Genomic DNA, 18,162 nt, shown 5'->3' with positions numbered 1-18,162 from the left:
TTGTAGTGTGAAACGCGTATGTTGAGAGGAGTGATGGAGCAACGACACTGCTGCATCGTCACTGAGAAGTAGCCGCACTTACTTGCACAAATACTGATTGATTTGCTCAACTCGGCGTCGTGGTGTTTGGACTTGCACGTGACATTTGAGCCATTTGTCCAGTTTTTCCGGTCCAACTCAATCTGGCTGCTTAGGCTGAACGTTTTTTCCTCCTTTTTCCCAGCTTGAAACTTCTTTTGGACCGGAACGATGTCGACAGCACGGCTGTCTATTTGCCACTGCACCTCTAGGTCGTCTGGGTAGTAACCGCTGTAGGTGCACACAAGGCTCACTTCTGCGGCCCCAGAGACCCACCTCCAGTCAGGGGACATGGTGACGGTCGGATGGACAACCCGCTGCACTGAGACACAGGAAGTATGTATAAGATAAGCGTTTCTTTTCATCTAGAGTGTTCAACGTGAATGTTTGATGGCTCGGGCCCTTTTTCAGAGCCGCTGGAGATACACATACCTGTTGTGACGTGTGTACATGTCACCAACTCTACCGTCAGTACTAAGTCTGTTGTCTTGTTACCCAGGCTAGAGGGCGCAGATGTACTGTCACAGTGGCAGGAGCTTAGTTTCGGGTGGAGCTGGATGGCTGTTGCACAAAAGCTAGAGCAGGGCAGGGCTGAGCGAAACAGGCAGGAAGCAGGCGGAAGCGTTGGATAACATGCTGGTACCAAAAAAAGCTCCCGAAAAACAGAAGTGAAAGACTGAACAGAGCAGCGGTGCGTCGCCAACAGCAGGTGTGAAGTTTGGCTCTGCCAGATAGGGAACTAAACTGTAACTCTAAATATCTCAGAAGTATTTACATGTGGGCTTCTCTCTCTGTTGTGCTGCTTGACTGAGTTCTCTGGCCTGTTTTTACCACCACACCGCAGTAACGGTCCATTTGAATATGGAGCTGGACATGGTCTGGTAAGTCCAGCTGCGGGGCGGTGCAAAGTAAAATACACATTTCAAAGCAAACAAGCTGCAGTTAAACACGTTTCAAAGGCAGAACCAGCACCAATATGAGAGGCAGATATTAAATTAGATCTGATCATTTAAAAGCCAACAGGACCCCAATGAGAACCTACTCGAAGAAGTAGGAGAGAAAAAGTACCAGTTCCCTAAATCATTTTCTTCAGTTACACATTTATTATTTTCAATGAGAATACAAAGCCGACATAGTGAATGAGAGAAATGACGGTTGTGAACACTTACATTCTGAACAAATGAGTAGACAAAGAACCAACATGTGAAACATTACTTTTTAAAGCAATCACTCGTCACCTTTTCCACGTTTTCATTTAATCTGGAAAGGAAAAAGAAGAGAAATACTGACTCAGAAACAGAAGAAGAATCACTATGTTGTGTCTCTAGTAATGACATGTGTTGTGTCTCAGCCATCTTTTATAACATCATCCTTCTTCTTTTCCTCACTGCCACAGGACAACAGCTTTGTGTGTTTTCATTCTTGATCGTTTCTCTTTGTTTAATTTAACCTTATTCAAACCCTGTTGTTGTGTGTAGTTGTACAGGATTGTGTTGCATTACCACATCTCCCGGACCACAAGGGAATCGCAGTATAAGTCTCACTCAGAGAGAAAAACATGTTGTGAGGGAACAACAAGTCTCTTCGGTGTCTATGTATACTCGGGGTGTAGACCCCTGCACGGCACTGTTTTCTTAATCCTGCTCCCACTGCATTTATTCCTTCCTTTTTTCTCTTTTGTGATTTCCCCCCTTTTCTCCCCAGTTGTATCCGGCCAATTACCCCTCTCTTCCGAGCCGTCCCGGTCTCTGCTCCCCCCCCCCCCCTCTGCTGATGCGGGGAGGGCTGCAGACTACCACATGCCTCCTCTGATACATGTGGAGTCACCAGCCGCTTCTTTTCACCTGACAGTGAGGAGTTTCACCAGGGGGACGTAGAGCGTGGGAGGCTCAAGCTATTCCCCCCAGTTCCCCCTCCCCCTGAACAGCCACCCCGACCGACCAGAGGAGGCGCTAGTGCAGCGACCAGGACAGCGCCGTGTGTATAGAGAGAGTCTGGCCATCCTTTGATCTTTGCAACACGCGCTGTGATTGGCTGAGATTGGCCCCTTTGGTCGAGCGGTTAGCGATTCCGCCTCGTGGTGCAGTACAACGCTGGTTCGAATCCCGCAGCGGGCGGAAGATATGCTCGGTTACATTAGTGGCAGCTGTGGTGTCCGGAAGGGTGCAGATCCTCATAAGTCTCTTCAGAGCGCGCGGGAAAAACTAAGCGCGAGGGCGCGCTTCCGGGAGAGGGGGACTACTGTAACCTACAAGAAGACTCGACCTCCTGCATCTGTGGTGTTACAGGACTGAGGTTTATTTGCTTCGGTTACATGTTCAGGTGTTCTGCTTGAAAGAGGGAGATGTGATGTGTAGTAACTAGGCTTAGCCTGTGGTGGCGCTGCTGCTGTAACGTACCTGTTGAATGACATGTAACACCACAGAAGAAGACCTTCAGTAAAAAGACAGTCAAGCTGAATCAGCGTGCTATCCGTCTGAGTTATTGTGTCGCCTCATTGTTAATCTAATTAACAATACGACTCTTTTTATGACTGCTGGGATAGGACCTTGTGATGGACTGGCGGCCTGTCCAGGGTGTCTCCCCGCCTACCGCCCAATGACTGCTGGGATAGGCTCCAGCATCCCCGCCACCCCAGTTGGGACAAGCGGCTTGGATAATGAATGAATGAAATGGCTTTGGAATATATATCGCAGGAGCAGCCAGACGAGTAAAAGAACAGCGACTTATAGTCCGGGAAATATGCTAAATCCAAGTTGCATGATATACCAATGCCAGATATTGAACTCTTAACTTATCAAACCATGCTGTCTCAGAAACTATTTCATCCTTAATGTTTTGTAATGGAGGCTCACTACCTTGATGGCAGTGGTTCCGACGCTATAGAACAGAGTGATGAGGAAGAGGATGATGAAGGTAATGGCTGTTTTCCCGGTGCTATCTTGCTCCGTCTCTGTGGTGTGACCCCACTGGTTGTCTGTCAGAAAAATAAATTCTGCATGAAGAGATTAACGTGGTGTTACATTGGCAGTTTTACCTTTGTCCTCCACTGAATTTCAAATAAATTAAGATTTCATACAATAGCCACCATATAGAGACTACACATCCTTACACGACCCAATATTATTACTTGATAGCTGTTCCTGGTGCCCTTTGTACACTCGCAGAAAATATACCCAGAAGCTGTCTTCTCATTCACACTGATTCTGTTGCCTTACAAAGAACATGGTTTATTCTGCAGCTTTAACGAGTGCACATGGTGTAAGGGTTTTGTGTGCTTCTTGTGTGCTTATTCTTTGGACTTGACTGTATTTGAAACTAATACTCAGGTGTGCAAGAGGCAGTGACCAGACTGCCTTACGTCTTTTCATTCCCAGCTCTCCAGTTGTGTATTATGGATTACTAACTGAACAATACGTTTGACCTTAGTCCTAAGTCCACAATACATATTTGTATAATAAAATGGAGATGTTGGCAAAAACAGTGATTCCTGACTTGCTCTAGAAAGACCCTTCTTTACAAAAGAAAAAGAAAAAGAAAAGATAATGGCATGCATGTGGCTTGGCTTGTGGAGTACTATTGTGAGTCCTTAAAACACAGTGATGTATTGGGAGCCCAGGCTAAGTGATTTAGTTCTTGAAAAGATATCTATTTTGACAGGCTGAAACCAAGAGGTAACACAGGCACATGAGACAAGACAATACAGTACAAATAAATGCACCATAACAACAGAAAACAACAACTAATAAGTTATTATTAGTCATCTAGTCATGTAGTTGTTAAGATTAGTGTCATTTAGGCTTTACTTGTTAGGCTGTTTGGGGGATTTTTCATTTTTATGGTCAGTGATGAGTATCAGACGCTTCATTTTAGAGCATTTAATTTTGCATATAAACATGTCTATGGCCTACTGGTCACTATACTTTAAGCTGCTGGTATGCTGATACCTCCATCTGATGTGTACTTTCTTCAACTTGTATGTTAACTAAACATATGGCATTGCAAAAATATTGAAATGAGGATACAAACTGAATTGAACATACATCAAAACAGTCCTGAAGTAAATCTTTTTTATTTTGATTTTAGTTCTGCATTTAAAGACAAACAGCATGTCATATCACAGGCAACAAACAAAACACACACATAGCAAAACACACATGGACACAACATCACATCTACTCGGCCTTGCAAATTTGAGGGATGTTAAGGCTGACGTTAACCAGGTTGGGTTTTTCATTGGTGTTTTGTACAAAGGACCTAATAATGACTCCTGTTGTTTTCATCATAGACTCGTGGTAGACAACGCAGCTGAACACCTTGTCATTTTTCTTCCAAAGGTCCAAGCTCAACGTAAGCTCACTATATACAGAGTAGAATCCGCTGTTTTCTAAAAGATTTGTGGTATTGAATGTATAGGTAGCTGGATCTGCTGCCACATCATCAACAAGCCAAGACACTACAAGCTCCTTGGGGTAGAAATCTTTCACATAGCAAGTCAGGATCACCACGTCATTACTAGTTTGTTCTACTGGACTCAGCAGAAAAACAGATGGACGCTTAATCGTTTCTCCTGCAAGCATGAGAGAACAATCACAACTTAGTGCCAGAACTGAGAATGCTTCACACAAACATATATATGTGTGTGTGTGTATATAAATAATCCAGTGATTCAAGTAAATTCTTTATGAGACAGACAGCACAAGCCTGTTTCCTGCCATAAGCAATCTTGTGTATATTTTATAGATATGTTAACATATTTGACATTTAATATTAAAATATATTATATGTAAAACATGCACTAAATGACAGCACAATACATTGTTAGTCTTTCATGTACTGTAACCAAAAACATTCTCACCTTTGTCCCTTTGAAAACGCTCCATTACAGGTTTAAATAAGTCTTTGTGTTCAACAACACAATAATATTCCATCCCCTCGCTCCACTCCTCAAACAGGACATCCACTTCAATTCTGTAGAGGTTGTGGGGTCCTCGGCTGCTCTTATGACTGTCCTTGTTTAAAGGTTTCCCATCTTTGTCCTGCCACTCAACAGACTCAACGGATCCTTGTTTTTCCAGCACTTCACACACAAGTTTTGCTTTTTTGTTCAGAAACAGGTCTTCCAAACTGAGGGGCAAGATCTCAATGTCAACATATACACATGGGTCAGTACATGTGGTGGAACCTGTAGAGAGAGGAGTGGTTAAGCAAGACTGAACTGTTACAGCTGGGAAATCATTAGAATTGCAATTATGATCATTTCTGCTTTCCATAGGTTTACTCACCCGGTGTGGTATTATAGGGCACAGATTTGTTGACATTTTCTTCTTTTTGCTTAAACACACATGTAATCTTGGCTTCCGATTCCGTCCAAGCACTTTTATCAACCTGGAGATAGTTTACGACACTGTACAAAGTCCCATTCTCATTACGTTTGGGCTCAAAGGAGGTCTGGATCTCAGAGATTTTGTCACGGATTTCCTCATCGTCTCTGAGCCATTTGATTTCATGAGCATTTGGTGAAAAATCAGTGGCAAAGCAGGAGAAGGAAGCTGATCTCTCATTCTTCATCTCAGGAGAGATCAACACGTTAAGAGTTGGCAACTGATGAAACTCGACTGAAAAACAAACATACACAGATATATGTATGCAGAAGCAGAGAATGATATATATGCAGAAGCTAAGGGCAATACATGTGCTAAAGTGGAGAGTAAGAGACTAAAACTATATTCATTAACTTTTTATGCCGTGTTAGTAAGAGCTTAAACTGGTCACCCCCCCCCCAACATGTTTGGTTGTCACTAGAGTGTAAATGTGGATTTTTTTTTAATTTACAACATACAAAATCAATAAGGGGGTGGGGCTTCAGTACATGCTTCTGCATATCCATTGACTGTACATACAAGCTAACACTGACAGAGTCCCACACAGCTGAAAACCTGCCCTTGACTAAACAGTCGGCCTGCAACAACAACCTCATCACCATCCTAGCAGCCTTTCCCATATTCTCTGAGAGCTTCACTGCCCAACATTGTGCACAATCTGCTCTCTTTGTCCTCTCAGTGTCCCTCATTCAGTTAACACTAAGAGGCTCAACTTCCTCTGAAACTACAACAGACAAACCAAATAGAAACCACAACTAAATGCACATCTGTGAGGAGGAAAAAAAAACAAGTAACAAGTCAAATTCAGCCTAACAACTAACTGTACCACATGCTTTTACATTATTGTGTGGTGCATTTCAACTGGACTACTTTAGCCTTCTGGAGAACTGGCTTGCCAAGCGGCTCCAAATACTTTCTTGACTTAAATCACACACTCCCCCAGTAAACATGGCTTTACTTTTTAGGCAATGCGATGCAACTGACGTACTAATTTGTTTTTACGATTTGCAAGTTTGATACCAACTGACTGACTTCTTGTGGTAGACCTGTTAAATATTCAGCATTTTGTGGTGTATTTGAGTTGCGCGTGCCATGAACACGCTTGTCGAATTATGACCAGAAAGTCCATCAGTTAGCCTGATAATCCCCTTTTGAATGGGGTCAAGCAGGGGGCAGGTAACACACATAACACAACTCCAAATCACAAATGATCTCTGCAATTATAAGAAATTACTGGGCCTCCCCAAAAATTAAAAGCCCCATGTGAACAGAATATAAATGAGCGGGTAAATAAGTATTTAGCTTAAGCCCGCTTGTTGTTGACATTCGATAGCTATCTTCTGCCTATTAACATTTCTTAAAGAGGGATTTTGACACTTGTTGATGTATGTGTTGTACATTCGTTGTACGTGTTGGTGTAAACGCGAGTCTGGAACGGCTGCACTGACCCCCCCACGACTTGTAATATTATTAAACCTGCAATATTACTCTCCTCTAATACTGCGGTAAGAAGATTTCCATGCCATGGCAGCTGTACTAAACAGGATTTTGAACTGTGATTGTTGGTGAAACAAAGTGCAGGAAGACAACAATAAGAAAACCAAAGGATTATGCAAGTAGATGGAAGGAAGCAGACATATTACTACACGGTGCATATGTTAAGTGCAGATGGCCTACGTTAGGATGGAAAGAGAGGAAAAAATACGAGCCAGTATCTCGGTTTGCATGGGCAAGCTTAAGCCTTTCCTTTCCAGCAATGTTCAGCTTGCCACAACCTGCCACTGTCGTAGTACAACTTGCTGCAACTTGTCACTGTCGCAGTACAACTTGCTACTGATACAGTACAACTTGCTGCAACCTGCCACTGTCGCAGTACAACTTGCTACTGATACAGTACAACTTGCTACTGATACAGTACAGCTTGCCGCAACCTGCCACTGTCGCAGTACAACATGCCGCAACCTGCCACTGTCGCAGTACAACTTGCCGCAACCTGTCACTGTCGCAGTACAACTTGCCGCACCCGGCTACCGATGTAGTAAAACTTGCCGCAACCTGCCACTGACACAGTACAACTCGCCGCAACCCCGCCACTGACGTAGTACAACTTGCCGCAACCCCGCCACTGACGCAGTACAACTTGCCGCAACCTGCCACTGTCGCAGTACAACTTGCCGCAAACTGCCACTGACGCAGTACAACTTGCCGCAAACTGCCACTGACGCAGTACAACGTGCCGCAAGCTGCCACTGACGCAGTACAACGTGCCGCAACCTGCCACTGACGCAGTACAACGTGCCGCAAACTGCCACTGACGCAGTACAACTTGCCGCAAACTGCCACTGACACAGTACAACTTGCCGCAAACTGCCACTGACACAGTACAACTTGCCGCAAACTGCCACTGACACAGTAAAACTTGCCGCAAACTGCCACTGACACAGTACAACTTGCCGCAAACTGCCACTGACGCAGTACAACTTGCCGCAAGCTGCCACTGACGCAGTACAACTTGCCGCAAGCTGCCACTGACGCAGTAAAACTTGCCGCAAGCTGCCACTGACGCAGTACAACTTGCCGCAAGCTGCCACTGACGCAATAAAACTTGCCGCAAGCTGCCACTGACGCAGTAAAACTTGCCGCAAGCTGCCACTGACGCAGTACAACTTGCCGCAAGCTGCCACTGACGCAATAAAACTTGCCGCAAGCTGCCACTGACGCAGTAAAACTTGCCGCAAGCTGCCACTGACGCAGTAAAACTTGCCGCAAGCTGCCACTGACGCAGTACAACTTGCCGCAAGCTGCCACTGACGCAGTACAACTTGCCGCAACCTGCCACTACACAGTACAACTTGCCGCAACCTGCCACTGACGCAGTACAACTTGCCGCAAGCTGCCACTGACGCAGTACAACTTGCCGCAACCTGCCACTACACAGTACAACTTGCCGCAACCTGCCACTACACAGTACAACTTGCCGCAAGCTGCCACTACACAGTACAACTTGCCGCAAGCTGCCACTGACGCAGTACAACTTGCCGCAAGCTGCCACTGACGCAGTACAACTTGCCGCAAGCTGCCACTGACGCAGTACAACTTGCTGCAACCTGTCACTGACGCAGTACAACTTGCTGCAACCTGTCACTGACGCAGTACAACTTGCTGCAACCTGCCACTGACGCAGTACAACTTGCTGCAACCTGCCACTGACGCAGTACAACTTGAATAACATGGAATTACAATTATCATGAGGTTCTTTGTGTTTCCTTTGTTCCTGTTCCAATCTTTCTTACAACAACATAGCTTTGTAACTTTGCAGATATTTCTAAGACACCTAAATCAGTTATTGATTTCAATACTGAACCTTGTTTTTACTTTGGTCACTTAAAAAAACAACTGGATGACATAAGATATTCTGTTTGTTACATTTTTTTCTTATATTTTGTCAAATCCAATATATCTATGAATTTTTTCTGCACATACACTTTTGCATTAGAAATCATTTCTGTTTAGAAACATAGAAGACAATTAAACATTTCTGTAAGGAAAAGATAATTGTAAAAAATACTTAACAGAAATTTCTTCATTATATGCGAAGTACTGATCTAATAAATGTAATTTAAACCAACTCACATGTTGGATTAAAAAAGTGTTTGAGTTTTTTATCATCTACAAGTAACTCACCTTTCTTCTGAAGGCGGCATTGTTTTTGTCCTGCTGAATGCTCAACAACACAGTTGACAACTTTCCTGGCGTCCCAGTAGTCTCGCTGCACGCGGACCCGACTGACTCCAAAGTAAGCCCTGTTTTTCTCAACAGCGGGGTACTGAAGTACATCAGTCAGGGCAACTCCCTCGGCGTTGGTGCATCTGAAGCCCAGTGAGGCGGGTGTAAAGTCGGTGGCGAGGCAGCCGAGAGTCACGGTGTCTCCGGTCTCGGGGCCACATTGCTCCAGAGGAAACACAGTAGGGGCCTTTGGTGTGGCTGACAGAGGAGAGACAAACCGTCCTTACAACAGCAATACACACATTACATGTCTCTCTTACTGACAAGTCCTCCTGCAGGAAGTCACACACATTCTAGTGTTGCTCGACTAGAACAGGGGCACAACAACCTCCCTGTGATAACAAAGGTCGTGTTAGTTTCACACCAGTAAGCAGTATATTGAAAGTAATATTTTTTACCATTTATGTACTCAACAAAGTCCCCTGAACATTCCTCAAACTACATAAAAAGTGTTGGTTAACTCAGGCTTTGGAAAACCAGAGAGGAATCTGTGACACTGTCAAATATTGGCTTAGGCATTGCTGTAGCTTATACTGCACATCACACAACCCATTTTAATTTCCACATTTTACACGGCTGAAACACTGCATTCTGCTTTTTAAACTGAAGTTTCCCCTGGATAAGCTCGGCTTTGGTGAAGGCTGTCTGGTAGCAAATACACAGAAAATACCTTTTGCTTTGATTTTACCAGCAATTAGATATAAAAGCGGAATATTTATCACTGCAAAACGCTTGCTAGAATATATTTAAAAAGAACTGTGAAAAATTGAACATTTATATGAGAAATGACACTGACTAAATTAATATCTAATTAAAATATTTGTTTGAATATTGAAATATTTCCAGACAACTATTTACTGTTATTTTTCATTATTATTTCTATCTGTTTGTATATTTTACTGTTCTGTTCATATCTTTTTAAAAACTTAATTGAGAAAAAAAAGAAAAACGCTTGCTAGTTCGTACTTTCCTAAGTAAGCTATTCTATAACGATAATAGTGATAATAATGACAGCACTGTGCTGCGTATCTTTACACTTAATTAACATTTTAAACACATTACGTTGCAACGGCAGAAATCTGGACCTGACATTTGCCAACTCAACACAACCAAACTGCCTCTGGCCGCTCAAACACAAAGTAGAGAAATCTAAATCCTGAGCAAATAATCAGTGTGGGTTTCAAACTGTGCATGATGTTAAAAGTCTTACCTGATGAAACGGTTACTAGTGAGTAGTTAACACCCAGCTATCATCATTACACAATTCATTTCACACGGCCAACCAGAACTACCGTTACCGGCATTATCACTACCTAGTATCCACATCGGTAGTGCCGTGGACCGGCAACTATAACAGCACAGAACATTTTGCAACTGCTGATAAATGAGATTGTAAATGAGCAGTAAAACTACTGTTTTACAGTAGCAACATGTGACCGCCAGATTATATAGGTGCAGTCGTTTCATTTCATCTCTACTTAATCCCAACAGAAAAACACCACAAATTCCAAACTTGCTTCTACCCTAAAATGTGTTATGTTGAAGAAATGAAGATGTGTGTGTGTTATCAGAAATAAGAGTTTCTCTTACCTGATGAGACCGTGACCACCGTGCCTTTTCCCCAGTAGTCAAAATAAGTGTCACAGTGCTGTAACGTCACAGTAACTCTGTACAAAAACCAGTGCCCACAAAAGACTCGACTCTACGTTATCCGTGGCACTTGGCCATTTCAGGAATGTGTTCTCGTTTACTTCTGTGTCTCTGATTGGGTCTATTTAGACACGTCACAAACTGATGTTTAACAAAATACAGAAAAAACACAGAACTAGAAAAACCCACACTGGATGTGCTAATGGCTTATTGTACAAAATATGAAGCTTTGAGGAAATTAACCGGTTTATTCCCAAATGTTTCTTTGCAATTTGAGTACATGTATTTTACTCCTTTGACCTCCCCAACACACAAACTTGATGCCCTTTTTGATTATTTGTTGGTTAAGTTGCTGAAATATTAGGTTTTATACTCGGTCACAATAGTGACCGGTGGAAAACAGTGTAGTCAGAATTCATACAAACTGTTCAGTTAGACCTATTTACACATTTAAAATCATAACAGCAACATATGCAACACAGAAGAATGAGACATGGTTAGAATTTACTTCATAACTATTACTGTTGTTCACGTAACACGTTTCAACTTACAATAACACAAAAACTGCCGTTGGCAAGCTCATGTGAGGGTGGCTCATTGATTTATGACCAACAGAAGCCGGGACATGGAAACTAGACACCACGTACAATCCAACACTGTAACAGTAAAATAAAAGGTGTCATCCATTATCCATACCGCTTATCCTGCTCTCAGGGTCGCGGGGATACTGGAGCCTGTCTCAGCAGTCATTGGGCGGCAAGCAGGGAGACACCTTGGACAGGCCACCAGGCCATCACACAGGGCCGATACACCCACATTCATACCTAGGGACAATGTAGTACGGCCAATTCACCTGACCTACATGTCTTTGGACTGTGGGAGGAAACCGGAACATCTGGAGGAAACCCACGCAGACACGGGAAGAACATGCAAACGCCACACAGTGGATGACCTCGGGCGACCCCCAAGGTTGGACTACCCCGGGGCTCGAACCCAGGACCTTCTTGCTGTGAGGCGACCGCGCTAACCACACCCCTTTGGAGCAATAAACAGTAACCCAAAACCCGAATAAACATTAACATTGAAATAGGCTACTACAGTCTGAAATTGTAAATTAGCTTACTTCTGATGATTACAGCAGGAGATGACGGGGCTTCGTATTGAACACTGAATTTATGTCATTATAGTCCAACGAGTCTGTCAGGATTTTTTTTTTGGAATTTTCTGCTTTCATTGGATAGTGATAGTAGAAAGAGAGGGGATGCCATGCAGCAAAGGGTGCTAGGCTCCACAATTTATATCCAAACCGGATTGTTTTGCCCCTGATGAATTGCTTGCAACATGCCTGCCACAATAAGTATCATAATTTCGTCAACAGATAACCATTTTGACTATGGCATCGTTTTATAAGACTCATTGAGTGCACTGAAGATAGGCTGTACTTTGTAGGAAGGGTCGCTGTTGGCCTTTGAGTCATCTATCAGATGGATTGACTGCAGGAGTGGGAGGTGGGGAACACCAATTAGTTCTCATGGACATCTGTCTCATCCTCCAGATGAGATACACCCGCCGGTCCAACGTCTCAGGGTCACGGTTTGCCTCGCTCAGGCGTGAAAAGTACACGCGTGTCTGAAGGTGCAGTGCCAGCAGGGGGCGATGATTAGGGTTAGGGGTCGACTCTCTACCGCCAAATGAAATGTAATTAACATGACAACACTCATAAGCAACAGAAAACATATTAAAAAAATATAGCAGCCAGGTATACCTGATGGGGAGGGATTTTGGAAAATGCTGCATGCTTCTTTTCCTCCGTGGGGAGTTGCTGGCATTGTGCTAATCATCGCCCCCTGCTGGCATTGCACCGTCATATACGCGTGTACTTTTCACGCCTGAGCGAGGCAAACCGTGACACTCACACGTTGGACCGGCGGGTGAATTACATGTTTTGGCGTGATACTGGGCTGCGGTCACAATTGGGACCATTAACAAATTTACACCTCTTACGACCAAAATATATATGCAGGAGTACAATTCTCAATATATTTCAGTAGTACAGCCTTTAAAGAATATATGTACCAAATATTATAGTTCTATCTGTTAATTAAGGTGTTTCACTTACTTCCTTTTGTAGAAGTCTGAGGAAGACATCTTCTTCCTGAGGCGCAAGCAGGAAGGGTAGAGGCTAGTTCCCATCGATGCAGAGAACGGAAATGGAGTAGAGAACGGTCAACTGAGCATGCGCGAAATGCCTCTACCATGCCTCCACACACCCCGCGTAGCATCCAGGCGCTAGGATTCTAGGAAGACCCACCCCTACTCTGCGTCTGATTAGTTAACTTTAACCCTAACCCCGCCCTAGCCCTAACCTTAACCTACCCAAACAACGGAGGCAACGAGTACTTGCGCATGCTCAGTTGACCGTTCTCTGCATCGATGGGAACTAGCCTCTACCAAGCAGGTAGTAAGCTGGTCTGGTCATGTGACCTTTCACACTCGTCACATGACATTGATAAGTTTTAGTCAAGACAATCTATTTTCCATTTAAAAGTTGAATTTCTTGCCCAAAGCCAACAACAACAGCACTTTTAGAGATTCCAGAAAAACAAAATCAATTCATGTTAACCGGGGCTGCAAGGCTGAACCCAATATGCCGACACAGACAGACTAACGACCGGAGACAGGGGCTGGGCAGAGCAGGCAGGACTGTGGGAAACATGGGGAGCCAGGTCTAGATGAGGAAACAGGTAATGTCGCAACATAAAGGCCAGAAGTGTAGGCTGAACTGCGCAGGCACTACGGTCTGACAAGGTGGATGTGGCAAGGCTGGGTACATAAGGGGTAGGGTTGATTGCTGTAGATGACATGCAGGTGGTGTACCTCTGCTCTGCTTGCCACACACCTGCCTCCAATCCTGAAGACACATACACACACAAACAGGAGACAGCGAAACTAGGGCAGGGGGAGTAGCCAAGATAAGGGAGACAATTAGGGAGACTGGGTCAAAGAGGGTGATCCTGGGAGGGCCGCACCCCACCCCCCCACAGGCTTGTCACCCCCCCCACGGGGTTGTCAGGATGGAGCTCATGGAAAGCTTGGATGAGCGGAAGGTCCAGGATGTGATTTTGAGGGACCCAGCAGCATTCCTCAGGACCATATCCCTCCCAATCCACCAGGTACTACAGGGTGGCCCCAATTGAGTACGTCCAGAAGCCACCGGATGGGATATACTAGGCTGCCATCCCATGCATGGAGGGGCCACTGCTGGGGGGAACAAGGGACTGGAGAAGACGGGCTTCAGATGGGAGACATGGAACATGGGGTGCACCTGAAGGAAGGCTGGGAGTTTGAGCCGTACTGCCACTGGGTTAATAACCTTGTCCACTGGGAAAGGACCAACGAAGTGGTGAGAGAGCTTCTTGGATTCCACCTTCAGCAGCAGGTCCTTGGTGGAAAGCCACACCTCTTGATCAGGGACATATGCAGGAGCTGGGGTGCGGTGACAGTTAACCTGGGACTGGGTGGAGACATGGAGCAGGGCAGCGCGGGCCTGATTCCAGATGCGCCAGCAGCCTTGTAGGTTGGCCTGCACCGATGGCACTGCAACTTTACCCTCCGACTTTATCAGGACTTGGAACACAGCAGGTGCATTCATCGGGCCGAATGGCATAATTAGGTACTTAAAGTGTCGGAGAAGTGTGTTAAATACCATTTTTCATTCATCCCCCTCTCGCATGCACACAAGGTAGTAGGCATTGCGGAGATCCAACTTAGAAAGAAAACACCACGGCACCGTGGAGGGAGAAAAAACCAGAGCTGATTAGTGGCAACGGATATTTGTTCTTAACGGTAATCTGATTAAGGCTGTGAAAGTCAATGCATGGTCTAAGTGGGCCATCTTTCTTACTTACAAAGAAAAACCCTGCATCCACTGGAGAAGAAGAGGGGCATATAATCTCTCCAGCCAGGGAGTCACAAATGTATGTTTCCATGGCCTCTTGTTCCGGCCAGGAGAGGTTGTAAAGCCAGCTGCTGAGCAGAGGCACTCCAGGTTGCAAGTCTATGGCACAGTTATAGGGCCGGCAGGGAGGTAAAGACAGAGCCTGGTGTTAGCTAAAAATTGAGGATAGATCATGATATACTGAGGGAACTGTGGAGAGGTCTAGTGGCTCAGGAAGATACTGCAAACTGGGGAGAGTTGGAGCAGAGGCTGAGTGCAAAAAGTTACGGTGGCAAAATTAACTCCATGCATTAACCCTACCCATGATCCAGTTGAAGTTTGGGCTGGGGAGTTTCAAGCACGGGTGCCCAAGAACTACAGGAAAATGGGGGCTGTCAATGATGTGAAAATTGATCTTTTCCTGGTGGTAGCCGGAGAGATGGAGGAGGACAGGAATGGTCTTCTCCGTGACGTGGGCAAGGCCATTTAGAGAGTTGGCCTCCAGAGGCGGGTCGATGGGAGTGGTGTCCAGAGTGAACTGCCTGGCCACTTGCTGGCCTAAAGAAACTCGCATCAGCACTGGAGTCAAGAAGAACAGACAGAGGACAATGCTGGCCCCGCCACACCAAAGTGGCATCCAGTTGATGGCGAGAGAGGGAGGAGTAAGTGGTTCAGCTCAGCAGTATCTCTCCCACAACTGCCGAGCTGACTCTTGCTGGGTGCACCGGCCAGCGGCTATAGACAACAGTATAGACAAGCAGTATAGACAACTCCTCAGGTTGAATGACCACTGACATTGCTCTGTGGAAAGGCGAGTCCGGCCCAGCCGCATGGGTTCCTGGTTGGGTGGAGTCTGGGGAACTGAAGCAATCAATACAGATGAAATAGGCATGGAGGAGACAAAAGCAGACTGCTTTTGCCTTCTCCCTTTGGTGCTCCTGAAGGCGGTTATCGATTCGGATGGCTAAAGCAATGAGTTCATTGAGCCCACTAGGCTCCTCCCGGGACATGACTCATCCTTGATGTTTTCTTTAAGCCCATGTTGAAACGTCTCCTGGAGAGACTCATGGATCCAGCTTCTCTCCACGACGAGAGCCCGGAATTCAATTTCGGCCACACTACAGTTACCCTGCCGGAGAGACATGAGCTGCCTTGTTGCATCCTTACCTCGAACTGGATGATCAAAAACCTTCCTCATCTCCAGAGTGAAGCTGGCATACATGGCGCAGACAGTGGTTTGCCTCTCCCACACCGCGGTTGCCCAGGCAAACTTGGGACCTCGGAGCAACCCAATCACGTAAGTGATTTTTGCTCTCTCTCACTGGCATACATACGTATGAGGTTGTTGTTCCAAAACTAGAGAACACTGCAACAGAAAGGCTTGGCAAACCCCTGAGATCACCATCATATCGCTCAGGAGCAGGGATAGATGGTTTGCGAGACAGGGGTGTGGAACTGGACACTACAGGGAAGTTCAGGGCAGCCACATTGCTTTGGAGGTCAATGAGGGACTGCACAATGGCACTGATTTGGTCCATAACAGGTCTCAGGGTCTTGTCATGCTACCCGAGTAGTATGTCCTGATTGGCGAGCGCTTGCTGGGGCCCGTCTGTGGTGGCTGCGTCCATACTGACCAGATCGTACCGTTAACTGGGGCTGCAAGACTGAACCCAATATGCCAACACAGACAGACTCAAGGCAGGGTTTCAGTAAAACAAGTCTTTTAATGCCAGGCAAGATGAGAGGCTGGCAGAGTGAGGAGCAGACAGGAAACATTGGGTCCACGGCAAGAGCTCATAGGGGAGGGGACCTTGACCAAACCGGGAAGCAGAAAGCCAAGCGGTGTTCCCTGGAAACAGACCAACGACTGAAGGCAGGGGCTGGGCAGAGCAGGCAGGACCAATATTTGATAAATAAACTGTGAATACCTCTCCTTGAATACCAATCTTTTCAAGATGGAGAAATTTAGTAAAATGCTTGGATGCCTGTAGCACACTAAGCTGTGCTAATATTTTGGATTTGCAGTCTGTTTATTATTACCTGAAGTTACATTTTAAAGGTTTATCTAATGGTTTTGTATGTTTACTCAGTCACTGCCCTCACACTCATGTACAATACACTGGTTGTGCAAACTCACTGCTTGCTAAGCTGACTGATAGTTTTGACAGGACTCTCTATACTAGTAGTTTTCAATCCATTCTTCAGCGATCTCCAGTACTGCTAGTTTTCTATTCTGCCCGGTGGTTAATTTGATTCAGCTGTAGTGTCAGGTATTCCAGTTTTCAATTAGGTAGATTTTAGATTTGGCACAAAGGCAATTAGCGAGAAAAGAAATCATAGGGATGCTTTCCAATAAGGCAACACAACCGATCATGTTACATGGAGATGAACTGCTAATGATCACTACGCTTGTGCAAAGAACTGAAATAGTTCAACTCACCAAGTCAGAGCACACTGCAGAGGCTTTAATTAATACATTTCCTTAACCCCCCAAAAAAGTCTTGTTTTGCAAAAGCCAGTCACTATAGCCAGTTAAACTGAAACTTGTAGATGAGAATGACTATAGCTACTCCACCACAAAGTTATTTAAAACAAATATTGCAGCAGAGTATGGGGTGAAACATTATCAAACGATCTCAAACTACGCCAGCTACTGAAATGAACGTATTTAGGTCAAGCTGTAGTAACAAAGCCAAAAACAACTGCACCCCTGTGGACACATTTTGGTTTTAAGCCAAATAAAAAAGGAGAGCTCAATAACTTGGAGGAAGTAATATGTAATTTCTTTGTCTAGTTCAGTAATGGGCTTTGTCTACAAAAGTGATTACAAAGCCTAAAAGGCAAAGAAAAATGTCATATATTTATATGTCCCAGTGTTTGATGTCAATAAATGGTTGTTCCTCGTAAGGTGTATGTGTATTATTACATTGTTATTAGGGTTATACCATAATCATTGCATAAAATGGATAAAAGACAGTTATCTGAACGACAATCAGTCGTCAGCTAAAACGTCATGATGGTGAAAGCACTAGTTAGAGTTACCATTAACAGTTAGCATGGACAGCAACCAGAGTAGCGCTAGTTAGAGTTAGCATTAACAGTTAGCATGGACAGCTAGAGTAGCATTAGTTAGAGTTAGCATTAACAGTTAGCATGGACAGCAACTAGAGTAGCACTAGTCAGCGTTAGCATTAACAGTTTGCATGGACAGCAACTAGAGTAGCACTAGTTAGCGTTAGCATTAACAGTTTGCATGGACAGCAACTATAGGGGAAAAGTATTGAATCATTGTCATTGATACCTGTCTCTAAAATCATTGTTGTCTTA

At 44.8% G+C, this 18,162-nt stretch overlaps 1 protein-coding gene across 1 annotated transcript in view; it reads right to left on the bottom strand.

Moving 5' to 3' along the window:
* The window catches only part of LOC130131911 (uncharacterized), a 114,339-nt gene that overhangs the window by 12,463 nt on the left and 83,714 nt on the right, over positions 1–18,162 (bottom strand). Inside the window, exons 3-9 of the mRNA XM_056301643.1 lie at positions 10,839–10,889; positions 9,147–9,446; positions 5,364–5,696; positions 4,937–5,263; positions 4,268–4,648; positions 511–639; positions 83–400 (exon numbers count right to left, since the gene is read on the bottom strand). Of these exons, the coding sequence (XP_056157618.1) occupies positions 83–400; positions 511–639; positions 4,268–4,648; positions 4,937–5,263; positions 5,364–5,696; positions 9,147–9,446; positions 10,839–10,889 (1,839 nt within the window). The remainder of the gene's footprint in view (positions 1–82; positions 401–510; positions 640–4,267; positions 4,649–4,936; positions 5,264–5,363; positions 5,697–9,146; positions 9,447–10,838; positions 10,890–18,162) is intronic.

The sequence above is a fragment of the Lampris incognitus genome (genome assembly GCF_029633865.1).
Source record: "Lampris incognitus isolate fLamInc1 chromosome 5 unlocalized genomic scaffold, fLamInc1.hap2 SUPER_5_unloc_1, whole genome shotgun sequence".
Classification (NCBI taxonomy): Eukaryota; Metazoa; Chordata; class Actinopteri; order Lampriformes; family Lampridae; genus Lampris; species Lampris incognitus.
The sequence above is the reverse complement of the archived record's forward strand: the minus strand, read 5'-3'. Positions and strand labels throughout refer to the sequence as shown.